The following is an 18,732-nucleotide window of genomic DNA, read 5'->3' on the forward strand; positions in this document are numbered from 1 at the left end:
AGTCCCCAAAGCAGCAACCTCTTTTCTGCATAGACTGTCTTTCACACTTACTCCCTGCTTTTTCCATCAGAGACTAGGTCAGAAACCACTGCAGTGAGACAGACAGAGACACCTTCCTCTTGCCCGTTCGGTTCACGATGTCTTTGATCACGACCGTTAACTCAATGTTTCATAAAGAATGGAACCAAAAACTCCTCAGCAGTGGATCTCGTAGGCAACCTGTGTGTCGAACAGGAGGCTCTGATTAATAAACAGGCTCTCTGGGTCCATCGGGGGCCCCTCCCCTCCTTCTGCTGGGGTCCTTCGGTGCCCCATCCCCCCAGACCGGGTCAGCGTCTGCACCATCTCATGGTCCAGGAGAGAATCCTTCAGTCCTCCGCCCTGCTGCCCATACCCACCTATCAGGGGGCAGCCGCCTGGCGTAGGGCCCAGGACAGGCTTGGAGCGGTTGAGTACGTACATCTCGTGGCCGAGATCGTCGCGGTATTCCTCCAACTGGGCAAAGGTGGTGGGGCCGTCCGAGTAGTCGTTCACGTAGAGGATGCTCTCTTCCTTGCTGGTGCAGTAGGAGCTGCCGTCTTCTTTCTGCCACTGCTGGTGACGGGTATAGATCATGACGAGGAGGAGAAGCGCCGTGAGCGCCAGCAGGGAGATGCCCATAGCGATGGCTGTCTGCGTGGCGGGGCCCAGAGCGCTGAAGTCCATACTCTCCAGCTCATATAAGGGCTCCTGACTCACGTCCAGGACGTCGGGGGGGCGGTAGGAGCTGGATGATGCGGATTTCAACAAGGGCGAGGTCAAACGAGGCCAGAACAGTGACGAGGAGGAGGACATGTTGACTGCGAGATGGAAGGTCACCCTGGCCACGCCTCCGGGGTTCCAGGCTTCGCATTCATAGCGGCCAGCGTGTGCCACCGTCACGTTGCTGAGGAAGAGCATGCCGCTACCCGTGTCTGGGTCAAAGCTGTCCCGCTCACTGCCGTCCTCTGTCCTGTGCGTCAGGCCACGGACCACTCCGACCGTCCCTCCGCCTCCACCGCCGGGCCGAGCCGTTACCGGCCCTCCGGTTCCAGGCATGAAGAGCTCCCCGTCCGGGCCCAGCTCTTGCACCAGGCCTCGGGGCGACAGCTGCGCTTTGCCGTGGGCGGCCTTCCTCCAGGTCACTTGGGGCTGGGGGTAGCCAGAGGCCTGGCACGACACGCGGAGGCTCTCCCCGAGCCGCACGGTGAGATGGCTGGGCTCCAGCTGCACCACCGGGGGGATGCAGACCAGGCTGTTGGCGGCCACCTCCACCAGGCTGAGGTGGGAGAGGCGAGGTGGCTCGGAGCACATCAGCCGGCGCTGTTCTGCGGAGCTAAGCAGACGCTGACCCTCGTCCTTGATCCAGGTTCTCAGCCAACTAAGAGCACAATCACAACGCCATGGGTTCTCTGGATGGGGACAGTAATGGAAAAGCACACAAATAAGTCAATTTGATTAAAAAGGGGCCCAGAGACTAATACCAATGCTAGTGTTAATGTTATGTGATTCATACATACATACATACATACATACATACATCTATATATACAATTTGAATCCTGCGCCATGTCTGTATGTATGTATGTAGCCAGTGTGACGTCATATGACATCACGGTCGTGACATCACGATGAGACACGCCAGTGTGACGTAATCTCACGACAGCATGACATCACATCCTACCTATAAATAGGTAGGATGCACCAGTTCGACGGCTTCCATCCTCAACACAACCCACGCCGACGACCCTTTACACAAATAAACTGCTAACTTCATCTCCTGCGATTTCAACTATCTTTTCACATTGTACACCACTGCACACTCCCCACAGGTCTGCCATACCAGGTCTGAGTAATCACAAAGTGGGTTTTGGTCATTGGAGAGGTGATGCACGTCACCTCTTTCTGAAGTGGGTACTTTCAAAGCCTGCCGTGGATTTAGGAGAGCACAAAACTCTCTCTCACACTGTGAGGTGCCTGTAAGGTGGCACTGCAAAGTGAACGACGCGTCACGCTAGACGTTCGGGCCGCGTAGCGCCTAGTACAGTACATACACACATACATACATACATACATACATACATACATACGTACATACATACATACGTACGTACATACGTACGTACGTACATACATACATACGTACATACTTACATACGTACATACATACATACATACATACATACATACATACATACATACATAGCATAATGTTTACTTTCTGTACTGTAGTAAGGTACTTTAGCTAGAAGCAGCCACCAAAGCATATATTACCATTACAAAAGAAACAAATCAGGCACTCTTCAATAAGTTTAAAAGCTTTAATATAAAAGGCTAGTCCATAGTGGTAGAATTAAATTGGGGAAGAAGAAAAATTATATTCCACTGTGAACTAGCCCTTTATATTAAAGCTTTTTTAATGTATCGAAGAGTGCAATGGATTTGTTTCTTTTGTATTTTTTCTGCTTTTCCCCTTTTTTCCTCTTTGCTTCACCATCCCTAGAACACCGTAGTCCTCTTCAATATCTGCCATGTATTACCACATTTGTTTATTCAAAGTCTCTTGCTATAAAATACCTTGATTTATTGATTGATTGACTGACTGACTGCACTAGTGGTGCACTGAAATGCACCTAACGGGAACACTGCCCTCACCAACATCTATTTTTCACAGATCAACCAAACTGTAATCATCTCTATTAGGCAGCCTACTGAACATTCCCACCAGGTTTCATGAAAATCCACCCATCCATTCTTTTTAACTCAAACGTTAATCATTTTTTTCGGGTGAGCCGGCTGATCATCCCCATCAAGTTTCATAAAAATCCGGCCATCTGTTCTGAAGTTATTTGGTTTGCACGCACGCACGCACGCACGCGCGCGCACACACACACACACACACACACACACACACACACACACACACACACACACACACACACACACACACACACACACACACACACACACACACACACACACACACACACACACACACACACACACACACACACACACACACACACACACACACACACACACACACCATGCATGCTGGCAAGGTAATGGCCTGGCAGTGGTTTAAGATTTCTATTCCAAGTACAAAATGATCACTCCTTCCTCCGTACCTGTAACACGGAGGACCTGCAGGCTGACAAGGGGTTTGAGGGAGGAGGGGCCCAGGGTACGGAGGTGGTTCCTGCTCAGATCCAGCAGGGCTAGAGATGACAAGCCTAAGAGAGCCTGTTCGCCCAGCTGCTCTATGCTGTTCTCCTGCAGATGAAGCTCCTGCAGACGCTATGGACAGGTTTAAAACAAATGGTAGGCAGAGAGTGGAAAAAGAAGAAATGTTTGAGGGGGAAGAGGACAAAGTAAATGAGAAAATATGGCGAGAGGAGATAAGGATAGAATATGTCACGAGGAGGGAGATAAGGTGTCAGTTCCACTTGAATTGGCTTGTGGCATTTGCCAGTATCTCCATCTGTTTTGTGGAATCACTGTCATGTCATGTCTAGCGAAACATCCACAAGGCGTTTTAAGCAAACGTGACTAATCCTTATGAGACCCACTTTAGCATATGAAAGGGGAAGAGGGCGCCAAGTGGGTAAATAGAGGCATGAATAGGAATGGAAACTAACAGAAGTATTCCCTGTCAAAAATGTCGGATTTCGTTATTCTTGGGGCTCAGAACCAAACTGAGTTTTTGGCAAATCCTGTTGCAAAATTCAACAAGCTTCATCTCCACTGCCACCAATAACCATTCATTACTGTCTTCTGATTCTGTTTGTTGATGGTTGTATTTCAAGAGATTTTATTTGTTAATCTTATGCTGATCTGATTTTAACTGTCTTTATTTTTTGAATATTGTTCATATTTTCCACAGTGTAATCTCTGAATCATTGTAAATGAAGGTCACCGTCAATGACTTCTCTGAGAATCTTAACCACATGATCCCTAAGGTCCCTATTCTGGGACCCAAATAGCTGAGCTTGTGTACTTAAAAATCACTTGAGGGAGATTTGTTATAGAGGGAAATACTAGTGGACCTAGTATAGCACCCTGGGGGACCCGGGTCAGCTAAGCATAGGGTTTAAGTGGTTAAATAAAGGTTGAATGAATGAATCCATCCATCCATCAACCACCAACCTGGAGGCCCCTGAAGGTATAGTCCTGGAGGCGAGTGATCTGGTTCCCTGCCAGGTACAGAATGCGGAGGTGCTCCAGGCCCCGGAACATATCCGGGGTGACCAGGTGAATGAGGTTTCCATTGAGGGCCAACTCTAGCAGCTGGCCTTGGTTGAGAAAGGCCCCTGGCTCTAGGGCTGAGATGCTGTTGTTCTGGAGGTACAGGTAGTGGAGGCTGCCCAGGAGAGTCAGGTCCTGGACACGGATTTGCACCACAGCGTTATCCTGCAGGAAGATGGTCTGTGGGAAGAGAGAGCGTTCAGGAAGGATGATGATGACACGGAGACCATGTTAGAAAATCAAAAGAGGGGGTCTTTATTGTTTGCACTGGGGTTTGTCTAACACAAGGGAAATGGGTGGCCTTGTGTATTGGTTTGTACCTGTTTAGTGGTACTCTAAATGGATAGAGCTTTGAACACTAAATTGTGAAGGTTAAATGGCAGAAAAGAAAAGTGCAAGGCTACCGGTTATGAGGGGGACAATGATGACATCACGACAATGCATGAATAATGGGAGTTGCGCCGTCTTTCTGTGGTTCAATTTCTGTTGTTGAATGCTTCATAAATCACAACCTTTTCAGCAAACTCCTTTGGAGAGGAAAACAATATTGCTGATGGGTGGGCAATGTTTGACTGATTGAAGCTGAGCTGAGTAGATCTTTGTGTTAAATCCATAATGCATGATAGAGAGCCTTTTCTCTAAAGTAGAGAACATGGGCCATGAGGCGCACCGCTGATCGGCCGGATAAGGAGGGTGACGGAGGTTAATGGAACAATTTATGCAGGACACGAACTTCATGAATATTCATGAGTCACAGTAATGTCGGGGGTCTGACCCAGGCACAGAGAGATGGTATAACGTTTAATGCCTGATCAGCGGGTGAGCGAGAGTCACTTTCCAAGAAAGGATGAATGATTACACACCGACTACCACGGCCCCCTCCCTGAGGCTTATATCAAAGAGGGTCACGGCAAGTTGATTAACCACGATCGTTGTGGGGTAATGAGAATGGATCTGCCTGGTGAGAGGGAGTCAAGCAATGCAGAGTGACTGACACAGGAGGGCATGAGGGGGAAGCGGTGGGCCACGCTTGGCAGTGCCCCAACTCATCACACAAAATGCGGTCGATTGGCCGACTGACCTGGGTGGCGGAGGGGACGCCCTGTGGGATTTCTTTGAGTCCGACCGAGCCACACTCAACTGTGAGGCTGTAGCACCGACAGCCAGCAGGGCATCCCAGAGAGGGGAGGGGGAAGACGGCCAGGAGGAACAGAATCAGTCCGGAGAAGTGAGGGAGGACCATGGTGATGAAACAGGAGGCCTCAGGAGACACGCCGACCTGAGAGGAGGTGAAAGAGCAGCAGGGGGTGGAGAGAGAAGAGGAATACAGAGATCAAAGTGAGCCGCTGACTGTTGCAAGAAGCTTTTGGGTGTGACAGCAAACCATTCCCTACGCACCGCAATGAATTTCATATCGCCGCTGTTGGGCAAAAACCTTGTATCTCCATACTACATCATCTCTTTATGTTTTTTTCATAAATGAATGCCCTATTTTTATACTTTGTTCTATGACAGTGTCGTGCAAATGTAGCAAAAATAGCCGTCTACAAGTGCATAACATGTCACGATGTGTGCACTGTGGCTATTTTGGGATGATGTAGAAAATATTTGAAAATTCTTTCTATCTTTTACAACTTCACCTATAATGACGTGTACCAACATAGGGACAGCAGGTTTAAAGTGTTTATGTCTGTCTGTGGGTTAAATATTTGTGGGCATAAATATTTAACCAATGAAAAGTAACAACAATTAAATGATGACTAAATAATAACTACATAATTGGATCCATTGGAACACAGGTTTCTTTTCTTCCCTCATTTCCTGAACAGTAGCAGCTTGGGACATACAAGGTTTCCTCCCGACAGCGACGATAGGCAAAGCAGTGATTGGCGGTAGCTGGAGACGTGCTGGACAACTCATAATGGATCTTGAACCCAGGAGGAGGCTTATCTCCTCAACCCGAGTTGTTTTCCATTCAAATGCATCTATTTAGTGGCATCACAGCAGCTTCTATTATGCGCTTCCATTAATTAAAAATATGATAACAGATGTGCAGGTCGCCTCAAGGACCTCTCTTTTGATATCTTTTATGCGTGAACAAACACTCCATCTCTCTCTTTCTCTCCCTCTTAGACACACACACACACACACACACACACACACACACACACACACACACACACACACACACACACACACACACACACACACACACGTACAGATGTGCATATTCATATTTACACAGCTTGGGCTCGTAATTTCGACCTCTCATTCTGGCACTCTCGTTCGCTTCCTCACAGCAAATAATTACGTTGAAACTGAACAGTACTCGTTTCAACAAAAATGTTGGCTGCTCGCTGCTTCCAAACAGCAATTTCTTCCTTTGATAACCCCCATCATGGGGGCTACTCAACCGTGCAACTTATTATTCCTAGGCTATACAGCCGTGGAGGTGTTTACTCTTATGCTCCATTCTGTGTGTCAAAATACGTTCAGCTGTCCAATATTCAATGGTCCAATGGAGCTCACAGTAGCCTTGAGAGCCAGTCTCTTGTTTCATCTAAGCTCACAGTGGTTGTCCCTGAGAGGTTTTGTGAGGATACGCCATATAATGTATTACAGAACAGGTGCATATACTGGTTCAACATCAAACGATGGACAAAATCACTTTGTATCAAAAGTCAGCTTCCCATTACGTTCAGAAAATTACCGCAAAGAAAAGGGGAAAAAATCTCATTGATCTAATTTTAAGATTCTCTTTGCTGTAAAACATCAAACCACTCCAACCCAGAAGTTCTAGCTGACCGACTTTTGTGATGTCTTTCTCAAAGAAAAAAATATTAATTTCCAAGATCATTAAATGCTGAGTTTGATTAATTCTTAGTCCAGCTTAATTGATAATGGTGATTAGTAGCACACAGACAGCTCTAATCACACCTGTGTCTGGGTGATTACGCACAATTGTATCCCTTTAAGATTAAGTATTTTGACTGAGACCTTTAAATAATGTTTGTTTACTCTAGTCTGGAGTCTACAACTCAGATGAATACATTTTCTGTCTGAATGGCTCCTGGAATATCTCATTTGCAGCATGTTAAAATCCAGCCCAGCCCCAGCATTCTAATTCATATCTGAAGAACATAGACATTGTTTTGTTCCTTGGTGCCTGCACTGGTGAATAAATGAGTAATATACAGTACTAATTTAACATCAACTAATATCAAACCATTTATTTTACCAGAAATGTATGTGCAACAAAGAATGACATTTGTACAGTATTTGCACATAAGGGAGTTACACCGTGTTGATATTACAGTAATCCCTGTGTTGATATTAGACTGAGTGAACATTGTTTAATCTAGTTCAAGGGTTTGGTAATGAAGAATGAGCCTGGCTGAAATGTAATCCCTGAAATAGACAGCTGGGCTATGGATGAATCAGGCATTTGGCAGGGCCAGGTATGAGTACTGTTTTTATATAAGTATTCCTCTGCCTCTAGTCTCCTTTGTTTCTCAGTCTAACTTTGACCAAGTCCAGAGTCCCCACAACAATAGCCAATCAGAACACAATGTGACCTACATACAGTATGTGATTCTGTCTGCTTCACTGAGGAAACAGGGAAAGACACACATTAGCGAAAGAATGAAAAATTTCCCCCACTGCTCTTCAGCTCCAAAAACAACCATGGAGAGAAATGATGCGTTTCTGTTATCGTCATTGAGCTTTTGTTATTTCAAACAGTGGATTGACTTTTAAGTGGCATTGGAATGACAGGTGTCAAACGAATGAGTAACAGAGGTTTCCTTACCCTGCATTAAGATGTAAGGTAGGTTGCAAAGCCATGAAATGTGTTGTTAGAGTATGGGACAGATATCAATCTAAGTGACACCCAGCCGAGTAGAGAAAATAGGCTATGCATTTCTTCGTCTCATTTAAATGTTACACCTTTAAAAGACCTTAAGAACGATCATGTCCTGCATTAAATCGTGGAGCAAGGTTAGTCAGACTCAGAGGAAGGTATCGTCTATCCATGAGGTTATCAGGGATGCAGGTTTGCATGATAAACTGACGAGTGCACTGTTTTCCATGATGTTTCTTCAAATGAGCAATCAACTGCAAATTGTTCTATAGTATTTGTTTCCCATCTCACCTTTGGCTCACCTCGGTTACAAATGAACGTGTTCTTTTGTTATAGTGGTGTGTTGGATTTGTTTGGTGAGAGGCCAACTTGCTCAATTTAGTCCCTGTAATCCTCTGAAGATAATGCATAATCTGTACAATCAGATGCTTGTGTTAGCTAAGCCACTTCTGGCAGTAGGCCACAGATGTTTACATAGGGGATGTTTATTTCCCTATTAGAAATTAGGTCAGTAGCATATCATATCATATCATATCACTATTAACATTGGAGTACAATTGCTTAGATAGGACCGTTAGTCCTAATGATGTACATACTATACCTCCCAGTTACTGTAGCTAAAGTAAAGTGGAAGGATAGAGCAAATATCAACTGAACAGTCCTCTTCAATACTGAATATCAGTGACCAAACAATCGTTACCTCAGAATGCACTCCCACACATCTTTGTAAATATGGCTGGAATTGTGCTCTAGAGAAACTTGGAATGAAATTCAGCAGAGTTTGTTTATTTGAGTGTAGGCACTTTATTGTTGACATAGCAGTTTGTTTTCACATCCCACACAAATTATCCCCTGCCGTGCAACTGTCAGACGGCTCAGCTCAGGGTAATTCATAGCAAGGAAATTCATGGCACTGTGGTGTTACGATTTCTCATTTTACTTTATTTTTATTTGTATTTTTTTATTTATTTTTTGGAAGAGGGTGAGCGCTGATCTGTCAAGAGCACCCGAGTGTGCTGGAGGAAGAAGCCAACTTCAAATCCCTGCGCTGCAAATGGTGTGAGCTGGCCTCATCGGTTGTTATGGCAACTCTTAGGCTGAGGGAAGGTCTAAGATAAGATAAGCCATTATTAAACCCAGGAGGGACATTCAGGTGTCATAGCAGATAGAGCAGTGGGAAGAATGAACCACAGGAGAGATACAGGTAAAAGCCAAGAACCAAACCAAGATAGATAAAGACAAATACAAATAAATAAAATAAAATACTGATCTGCTGGCCCTAGATCATCATTATCATACTCCCTACGGTCCTCTGACATGGGTTTCCTCTCCTTCCCCTGCGCCAGCGACAGAGCCTTCAGTGCGGCAGCCCCCACCCTCGGGAACTCTCTCGCGACAGAGATTTGCAATGCCCCAACTCTGGATACATTTAAGTCTGCCCAGAAAAGGCATCTGGTCAACAAGGCCCTTGACTGTTTTGTTTTCTTTGTTTTGGTGTAGCGTCCTTGCTTGGGTTTCTTGAAAGGCCCTATATAAATCTTAGTTATCATCTTAGTTATCATCTTTATTATTATTATTATTATTATTATTATTATTATTAGACTGGTGCCATTGGTCAAGTTGGGAATGCATGCCCCACCCGGTTATGCAATATCCGTCTATCTGTCTGTGAGCCATTTTATGGCCAAATATGGAGATTATTTGATCTGTCTGTCTGTGTCCCTGTTGTGCCCATATGGAGTTCCGTATCAGGCATGCCCAAATATGGAGTCCAGGCCAATCTTTGACGTCAGTACTATGTTGTCATATTGATGACATCAGGGTACTCCAGGGATTTGTGGATGTATATGTTTAGGAGATCCGCTGATCAGACCGACTTCCCACTCGGCACTCCCGCGCGCGGGTCCTCAGCGGTACACATATTGAGGTTTAGGTCGATCGGTCAGGCGGTTCTCGAGATACGCTGGTGACACGGTCACTTAGATTAGATGTACACAGATGTTGTTTGTAATTTATAGATAGAAGATTATTATTAGATATGATATCTGCACTGGATCTCTGACTGAGTAATCTCTCAAGAGAGATTCTGCAGAAGAATGTCGTTGGTAGGAATAAACATAGAAGCACCCGGGAGGAACTGGACTAAGAAAGAGGAGGAGCTGGGGCGCCCGCTGGCCTAGCGGCCCAGGCGCATACCACATGTCTGGTAATCCAGTCTTGCAGCGTGTCGCGGGTTCGACTCCCGTTCCCGGCGACCTTTGCTGTGTGTCACCCCCCCCCATCTCTCTCCCCATTTCCTGTCAGCCTACTTTCCTCTCAAATAAAGGCATAAAAGCCCCAAAAAAATCTTTAAAAAAAAATCACACCCTGTGTGAAGGTAGCGGCGCCTTTGATACATTTTGTCATCGATATGTGTTTATAATGTCTTTATAGCCACGTGTCACGTGAAGCTTGACCAATCACTTTGTTGACGTGTCTGAACAATCAGAACGTTGACGGTGAACACGGACAAAGTCAGGTATAGAGCAGGATTAGAGCGGCTAGCGCCGCTAAAAAAAAAGAAAGAGGAGGAGCCAAACCGAGTTCCTGTTTCTACACAAAAAAGTCTCAGAGTGAATACTGTATAGTATTCTGTACAGTAAGTACAGTCTCTCAACAGCTATGTCATAGTTCAACCATTTACATCCTAGTATTCAATGTTCAGTGCAATGTGTACCAGAGTCCTTGCTGGAGTCAGTAGTCAAAAGTCCCTAAAGACAGTGCAGGTCTTAAAGTTCTCATATGGAGGTCAAGCATTGTTGTGGATAGGGATTATTTCTCTCCCTTTCTCTTTCTCCTTCGCAACTGCCTCACTCTTTCACTCTCTCTATCACTCTCACAGTCAGTCTTCCTCTCTCTTCCTCTTTGTCATTCTCCACTTACTGTCATCTCATCATTTTTTTCTCTCTCTCCCTCTCTCTGTTTTTCTCTCTCCTACTCGATCTTTCTATCTCCCCTGACTCCATCATTTTCCCCTCTATGACCTCTTTCCTTTCTCATCCCTCGTCCTTCTGCCCTGAATGACAGGTGCTAAATCATCTGTCTCTGAGCGTCCCCTTGTCCACAAATAGAGCGAGGCCATGACAGTGAGAACACTGTTAATCTAATCCAAGCGCAACACAATGTCTTTGAGTGGCAGTGTTAGCCACACACTCACACGCACGCACGCACGCACGCACGCACGCACGCACACACACACACACACACACACACACACACACACACACACACACACACACACACACACACACACACACACACACACACACACACACACATGTATTTACATGCAGGGGCACGTCTACAAAATAACACTTGCACACAAGCACTTACTACACACAAAGAGGAGTCCGTCCTAAACACACACACACACACACATTTTTTTTGTTTGTTTCTGTGGTTTGGGCCCTGTCCAGTTAATAAGCCTGAATTGATTTCCTTATTTTCCCACTTCTGCCTGGCTGAGCCTCATGGTCATTGATTTTCACCATGAAAGGACATGCAGGGGTTGGGTGTGTGTGTGTGTGTGTGTGTGTGTGTGTGTGTGTGTGTGTGTGTGTGTGTGTGTGTGTGTGTGTGTGTGTGTGTGTGTGTGTGTGTGTGTGTGTGAGTTGCTAAAGAGTAAGGAAGTTAATGACTGGGTATATAAATTATGTATAGCTCAGGAGGTTTTTAAGTGTGTGAGTGTGTGTGTGTGTGTGTGTGTGTGTGTGTGTGTGTGTGTGTGTGTGTGTGTGTGTGTGTGTGTGTGTGTGTGTGTGTGTGTGTGTGTGTGTGTGTGTGTGTGTGTGTGTGTGTGTGTGTGTGTGTGTGTGTGTTTGTGTGCGTGCATGCACATGTGCCACACATGTGAGTGCTTGTGTGTGTGTGCGTGTGTGTGTGTGTGTGCGAGCGTGCGTGCGTGCGTGCGTGCATGCACAAGATCCCTGTCCGGACGTCACAGCCTCAGCAGCAGTCTATGTTCCACCTCCCTCCAAGGACCATTTAGTCTAAAACTAAAATACTCCCACAGTGTTTAAAGAGTTCAGACGGATCCCCTGCTGTGTCTAGAGCTTAGATGTAGGTACAGAGTGTGCAGTTTGTGTATTAGTGTAGTAGAGCACAAGGGAAACATTCTGTGATTTTGTATATATGAGTGTGACACTTATATGAGTGTTTGCAGAGATGCAGCCAATATAGAGTTTCAGTACCACGTTTTACTGCGTGTACTTTGGCTGCTACTCAGATGTCGACACTTATATACTATTATATACTATGCTGTGATGCATGGTGCAGGCCAACATGAAGACTCAAAGGCTTGTTTGATGTGCTCAAGGCTGCAGAGAAGGGGAAGTAGCGAAGAAAATATTCAAAGTGTTTATGGTAGTCGTTACATATTTACTATTTTTACGGTGTGGCACCTGGGGGGGGGGGGGGGGGGGGGGGAGCCCTGTGTGTCCACAGCTAATCTTCAAACCACTGGACCTGTCAATGCCACATTTCTTGTGCATGCTGCCAGTAGGCCAAGGAAGTAAATCCCTGAATATTTTTTTTCACATAATGGCGAATTGATAATCTCAGACCACCTGCCCCGCAGCACATCCTTATTTGGGGCGAGTCTGACATTATTAACATGATGTCAGAGATCCACAGGGAAGCCACGTCATTATTAGACCCTGTCTCGTTTTACTGCACCTCCTGCACAAAAGTGTGTTATTATGACTCCACCTCCAAGTATAGGGTTATTCGGGAATATGAAAAAGAGGTCCTCTGTTCAGGTCCAGAGGTCCAGGGAATGTGCTGACGGCAGTTGGTGTGAGAGACAGCAGTGCTGTGTCACAAAATGCCAACTCAAGTCTACTTCATATGCAGGGGCCACTGCAGTATTTAACCACTTGAACCCTAGCGTCCCTATTGTGAGGCATAGCGAAAATAGCAGATCTGCAAGCTATTTCCAGTGAAGATATTTGGTGTAGAGGGAAGAAAATGAGGAGTATGTAGGAGACCCCTGGGGGACTCCAGTTAATGAATGAAGTATCTAGGGTTTAACTGGTTAAAGAGAATGATGCGAGGTACAGATCTGATGCTCTGTCAACGCTGTATTCATCATTTTATATGCTGACCCACTGCAGTAATCATACTGTAACATTACATCAACAATGCTCCAAGCAACAACAAATTATCAATCCTGCACTTCTGTTCTCTCTTTCTTTTTCTCTGTCTCTTGTGAGAAAGATTGAAATGTAGTCAACATTCATACATGCATACTGTATATGCCCACACACACACACACACACACACACACACACACACGCGCACGCGCACGCGCACGCGCGCACAGAACCACTCGAACACACACACACACACACACACACACACACACACACACACACACACACACACACACACACACACACACACACACACACACACACACACACACACACACACACACACACACACACACACACACATACACTCTTCCCCCAAAGCATATTGTCAGGGTTGGTCGATGAGATCGATCACAGCAATTTCACTCACAGCCAGCGGCTTCATCTGGAAGGCTGGAGAATGAATGAGCCTGTGGATAATCATGTCACCAACTTCCACCTCGATACAAATCCCATCTGTTTTTATTTTAATGCGAAGGTAGCCCTACTGAACTCTCACTGAACTCTTATTTAACCAGGAAAATTGGACCAAGAGCATGATCTAATTCAAGTATATTGTCTGGGCGGGGGGAACCAGTCATTGCTGCATAAGAGAAAACCACACAAAATTCACACGATCACACCCTGGATGGGAGCTGCTAATAACACAACATCCCACTCTCGTTACAGAACTCTGCATACTGGACGATTGATTGATGCATACTGGACGATTGATTGATTGACATTTTAAGAAGGCTCTTTGGGCTTCGAAGCTCAATACAAAGTGAAACTAGGATGAGTTGTTTGGTCCTCTTGTCTGTGCAAACATCAAACAACAACATTTAGACACAGCTACTGCCAAAGTTATGTACTGTAAACTCCTGAGTGTTAATTTAACTCTGTGAGAGTGTATATGGAACAGAATGGATCCATTTGGTTCCATTTGTACACTCTCAGAGTGAATAATGAGGATTTGTGTATGTGTCAAATCCAGAAACTGTTTAAGACAAGGACGTTTTTTCCTGAGGTGAAACCATGGCTCCTGACAAATAGTGTGTATAGTAGTGGTAATATTGTTGGCAGAATGGAAGTAGTTTCTTTGCAGAGCGAAAGTGGCAGTCAGAATTTGGTTGGGAGGTGAGTAGCCTACTGTTGCTCTCCCTGCATGTGCCCGAGGCATTTTTGGCTAAAATGGAGGTGTTCTTATTTGGTGAAGCCCACAGCAATGGATGAAATAATTGCGCCTACCTAGTCCTTGCACTTCCACACTACACTATCATTATGCATATCTAAGTGTGAAAGTTTCCAATATTGTTAATTTAAGCGGAGCAAATTAATGCACTGGGAATCATCCTTATTCAGTGTTTTTGCTTGAAGCTATTGTCTCCTTCGTTGTCTTAGACCCTGTCTAGGGTGAGGGCTGTATCTCATTTTCTGGACAGACTACCCGTAAACCATTCAGGCTAGAATAGGGGCATAATAAAATTATGACATAATTATGTATCTTAATCGAGCAGACAAATGCCCAATGAAATATTTAAGGTCTGCATAGTGAGTGAACTTGTCAAAAATCAATCAGAGATGCCCTGTGAGTAAAACAAACGAGACCCTATCTAGGGGCCGGTGCTAGGGACCACACTGCTTCGCATGCAGAATACCAATTAACTGGACCTGCGCATAAATTAAAGGGATCAGCGCGAAACTCTCATTAGCGAAGTAAAACAGAGACGCAGCACTGTTCACACAACTCCTGATGACATATAGCAATGGTTTTCAACCCTTTTCATATCAAGATACAATATTTATTCGGCATTTGAGCCACGGACCACCATTTGATGAGATTTAGACTCTCAGACCCAAGACTGAATTTGTCCACAATTGGAACCAAATAGGAGAGATAACAGGCAAAACGTCGATCAAAATAACAATTCTTCTATATTCTATAATTGTGTAGACTTCTTGTAAATCAAGTAATGCAGATGTTTAACAATCATTTAACTATTGAGAGCATAACATGTTCTCACACTCTCAAGAGTTAAAGATCTATAAGGGTCCATTTGGTTACCAACTCTCCATCATTTAGCTCAAGGACCACTGGTGGTCCCCGGACCACTGGTTCAGAACCACTGACCTATAGCACAGACTAACATCAAACAGCCCAGCTTTAACTGTCTGTTTGTGTGAATTGTTGATTGGGTGAATTATTCGCGAATGCCGTGGTGCACACAGTGACACAGTCAGTCAGTCAGTCGTATTTATAACACAATACAAAATTAGCCCAACATTTACATAACTATTAATCTGGGCCACAGCTTTCAGATTACACATGTGCTCATGCCACTGTTGTAATAAAATATGTATGAGAAATCATCAGTCAGAAAAGCACTATATGAGACGCGCGCACACACACTCAGTGCGGTTCAGAACTGCAACAACGTACCGTTTCCCTGCGTATTATTGACACTTGATCTTGGCGATGATGCCCTCAGAGGATAGCCTCGAACAAACTGAACATAATTACAATCCCACTTCAAATCACGCAACAAAGAAATCGTTGTCTCTCTTTCTCTCTTTGGTGTGTTAAAGAAGCAGGGAGCGTCTCAGTGTCCGTGTTATACGACTCGTCCATTACAACAACATGCACGCTGAAAGGAACCCGCTTCCAGATGAGATGACAACCTTGGACGTCACCACACTGATGACTTTTGAATGACTGTAACTACACTCTTCTTCTTCTTCCTCCTCGTTATTAGTCTGGTCTGCATGGGTGATATTGGTCCTCGCAGTGTCGGCTTCAGTCTTCCAACCCAAGCTCACTCGTTTCATTCTCTCTCTCTCTCTCTCTCTCTCTCTCTCTCTCTCTCTCTCTCTCTCTCTCTCTCTCTCTCTCTCTCCAGTGGTGGTAAAGTAACCAAGTACATTTACTGAAGTACTGTACTTAAGTACAAGGTTTTTTTGTATTTTTACTTAAGTCGAGTATTTCCAATTTTCAGTACTTTAACTTCTACTCCACTACATCTCTGAGGCAATTATTGTACTTTTACTCCACTACAAGTATTTGAAAACTTTAGTTACTCGTTACTTTGTAGATTTGTATTTTTGTTATTATACATTTGAAAACTTGTGAAATGGGACATTCTACATAATGAGTACTTTCTACATTTTTATACCAATAATTTTGTACCTTTACTCAAGTAAATTTGGAATTCCTGACTTTTAACGGAGTATTTCTACATTGTAGTATTGATACTTTTACTTAGGTAAAAAAATTGAGTACTTTTCCCACCACAGTCTGTCTATCTCTCTCTCCCTCTCCTTCTGACTGTCTCCCCTTTCTTCTCTCTCTCTCTCTCTCTCTCTCTCTCTCTCTCTCTCTCTCTCTCTCTCTATCTCACTCTCACTCTCACGCACGCACGCACGCAGGCAGGCAGGCAGGCAGGCAGGCAGGCAGGCAGGCAGGCAGGCACGCACGCACGCACGCACGCACGCACGCACGCACGCACACACACACACACACACACACACACACACACACACACACACACACACACACACACACACACACACACACACACACACACACACTTCGCTTATCGTTGAACACTTTCCAGAAGTGAAAATGGGATGTCGGAGGACTGATTACTGATAGGCAGTGAGTTGTTAGAACTTTCACAGTTATTTATTTATTCTTTAATGGCTGCACCTCACATCAACAACTTAAGCTTAAAGGGATAGTTCACCCAAAAAAGGATTCCCACTCACCCCATGGAGCCTTGAATTCATGGAGATTTTTTTTAATTTTTGTTGCCTTCCTGAGCCAATAATTTAACAAAACAAAACAAAACAAAACAAAACAAAACAAAACAAAACAAAACAAAACAAAACAAAACAACTAACCAACCAACCAAACAAACAAACAAACAAACCACCAAACAAAAAACGTCCAATTGCTCCTGTGATGCAGCTATCTCTTTTTGCAAGCAGCGCAGTAGCCTAGTACAGTGGTTTTAACCAGTGGTCCGGGGACCACCAGTGGTCCTTGGGGGGGTACCAGGGGGTCCCCAACAAAATGTGTTAACATAGCGTCACAAACAATCATTTTAACCACTTAGCTTTGGCTATTCAAAAATAGCAGATATACAAGCTCGTGCTGCGCTATGAGCTTGTAGATCTGCTATTTTTGAAACATTGTGAAAATGTGTGCATATCTTTGAATATATATATTTTTTTTTAAAGCAAACATTTTTAACTCAAATCTTTGCTTCTGGAGGTTCCTTCCACAAAACATTTTCAGATGGGGGTCCACGGCCAGCTGCATATCAATTTAGGGGTCCTTGGGATGAAAAAGGTTGAAAACCACTGGCCTAGCTAGCATGACTGCGGACTGAGACTGAGTATAAGCGAAAGCAGAACTGATGGGCAGATTCAGCACCATGGACAGCGGCCTTCAGCATTCAATTCACTACATTCACTCACTGAGAAGCAATACAGTCAGTCTATGTGCCTCATTCAATGTTTGGGGGACGGGGACGGGGGGACGGGGACGGGGGGGTAGCCTACTTAGATTTAGCACTCATCAATATAAATAATATATATTCAATAGGGCTTTACCCTCATTGACTTAAACATGCAATTTATGTTCGACCCAAGCGGCGTCCGGGCACTCTGAAATATGGAATAGAAGTAAGGACTTTACCCGCTGTGACTTCTGTTCAACCCAAGGCCAGCTTCCCAGGCAGCACTGTACACCGGCGGGCTCGTTCAATATCCTGCCAAATGTTCAGACACCAAAGAGAATTGTTTGCACGGTGGAGAACAATGAATTTGAACCAAGGTTATGTTCCACTTTCCAACTCTGTCCCGATCCGTTTGGTTGAATTGTTGGGTGTTTGTTGTTCCCTATGTCTGGACTGGACGGAGAGTTCGAGGGCTGAAGGTCCATCATCACCGTGTGTGTGTGTGTGTGTGTGTGTGTGTGTGTGTGTGTGTGTGTGTGTGTGTGTGTGTGTGTGTGTGTGTGTGTGTGTGTGTGTGTGTGTGTGTGTGTGTGTGTGCCTGCCTGCCTGCGTGTGTGCGTGCCTGCCTGCGTGCGTGCGTGCATGTGCGTGTGTGTGGTGCATATGATAAATGCGTTAATCTTACAATTGTTAAAACCAAGCTGCCCCACATTTATCATGTAAGCAGCATTAACTTAAATTATTCAAACCGGTAGTCTGTCTGTCCACTGTCGTGCCCTCATTATTCCCATGTGTAAGTTATTTGGGAACATAAATTCACACACACGCACTGACGCACACAGACACACAGACACACACGCACGCACGCACGCAGGCCGGCATGCATGCACACAAAAAGCTCAGATTTGTGGGCGCATAAGCTTTGCTTCTGATTCTGTGCGTTTTTCCGACCGTTTGTCAGTTTAAAGCCTTTGCCTGTTTGTGT

General features: G+C 44.9%; 1 protein-coding gene across 1 annotated transcript; it reads right to left on the bottom strand.

Moving 5' to 3' along the window:
• Positions 1 to 195: 195 nt before the first annotated feature.
• On the bottom strand, positions 196 to 13,735 carry lrrc24 (leucine rich repeat containing 24; the record flags this gene model as incomplete). The annotated part of the gene is made up of 5 exons (XM_084056920.1): positions 196 to 1,430; positions 3,147 to 3,315; positions 4,165 to 4,443; positions 5,345 to 5,542; positions 13,682 to 13,735. The coding sequence occupies 5 exons, from the start codon at positions 13,733 to 13,735 to the stop codon at positions 196 to 198; spliced, it is 1,935 nt and encodes a 644-aa protein (XP_083913046.1).
• Positions 13,736 to 18,732: the final 4,997 nt, after the last annotated feature.

Source organism: Gymnoscopelus microlampas, assembly GCF_963454915.1.
Source record: "Gymnoscopelus microlampas genome assembly, chromosome: 5".
Classification (NCBI taxonomy): Eukaryota; Metazoa; Chordata; class Actinopteri; order Myctophiformes; family Myctophidae; genus Gymnoscopelus; species Gymnoscopelus microlampas.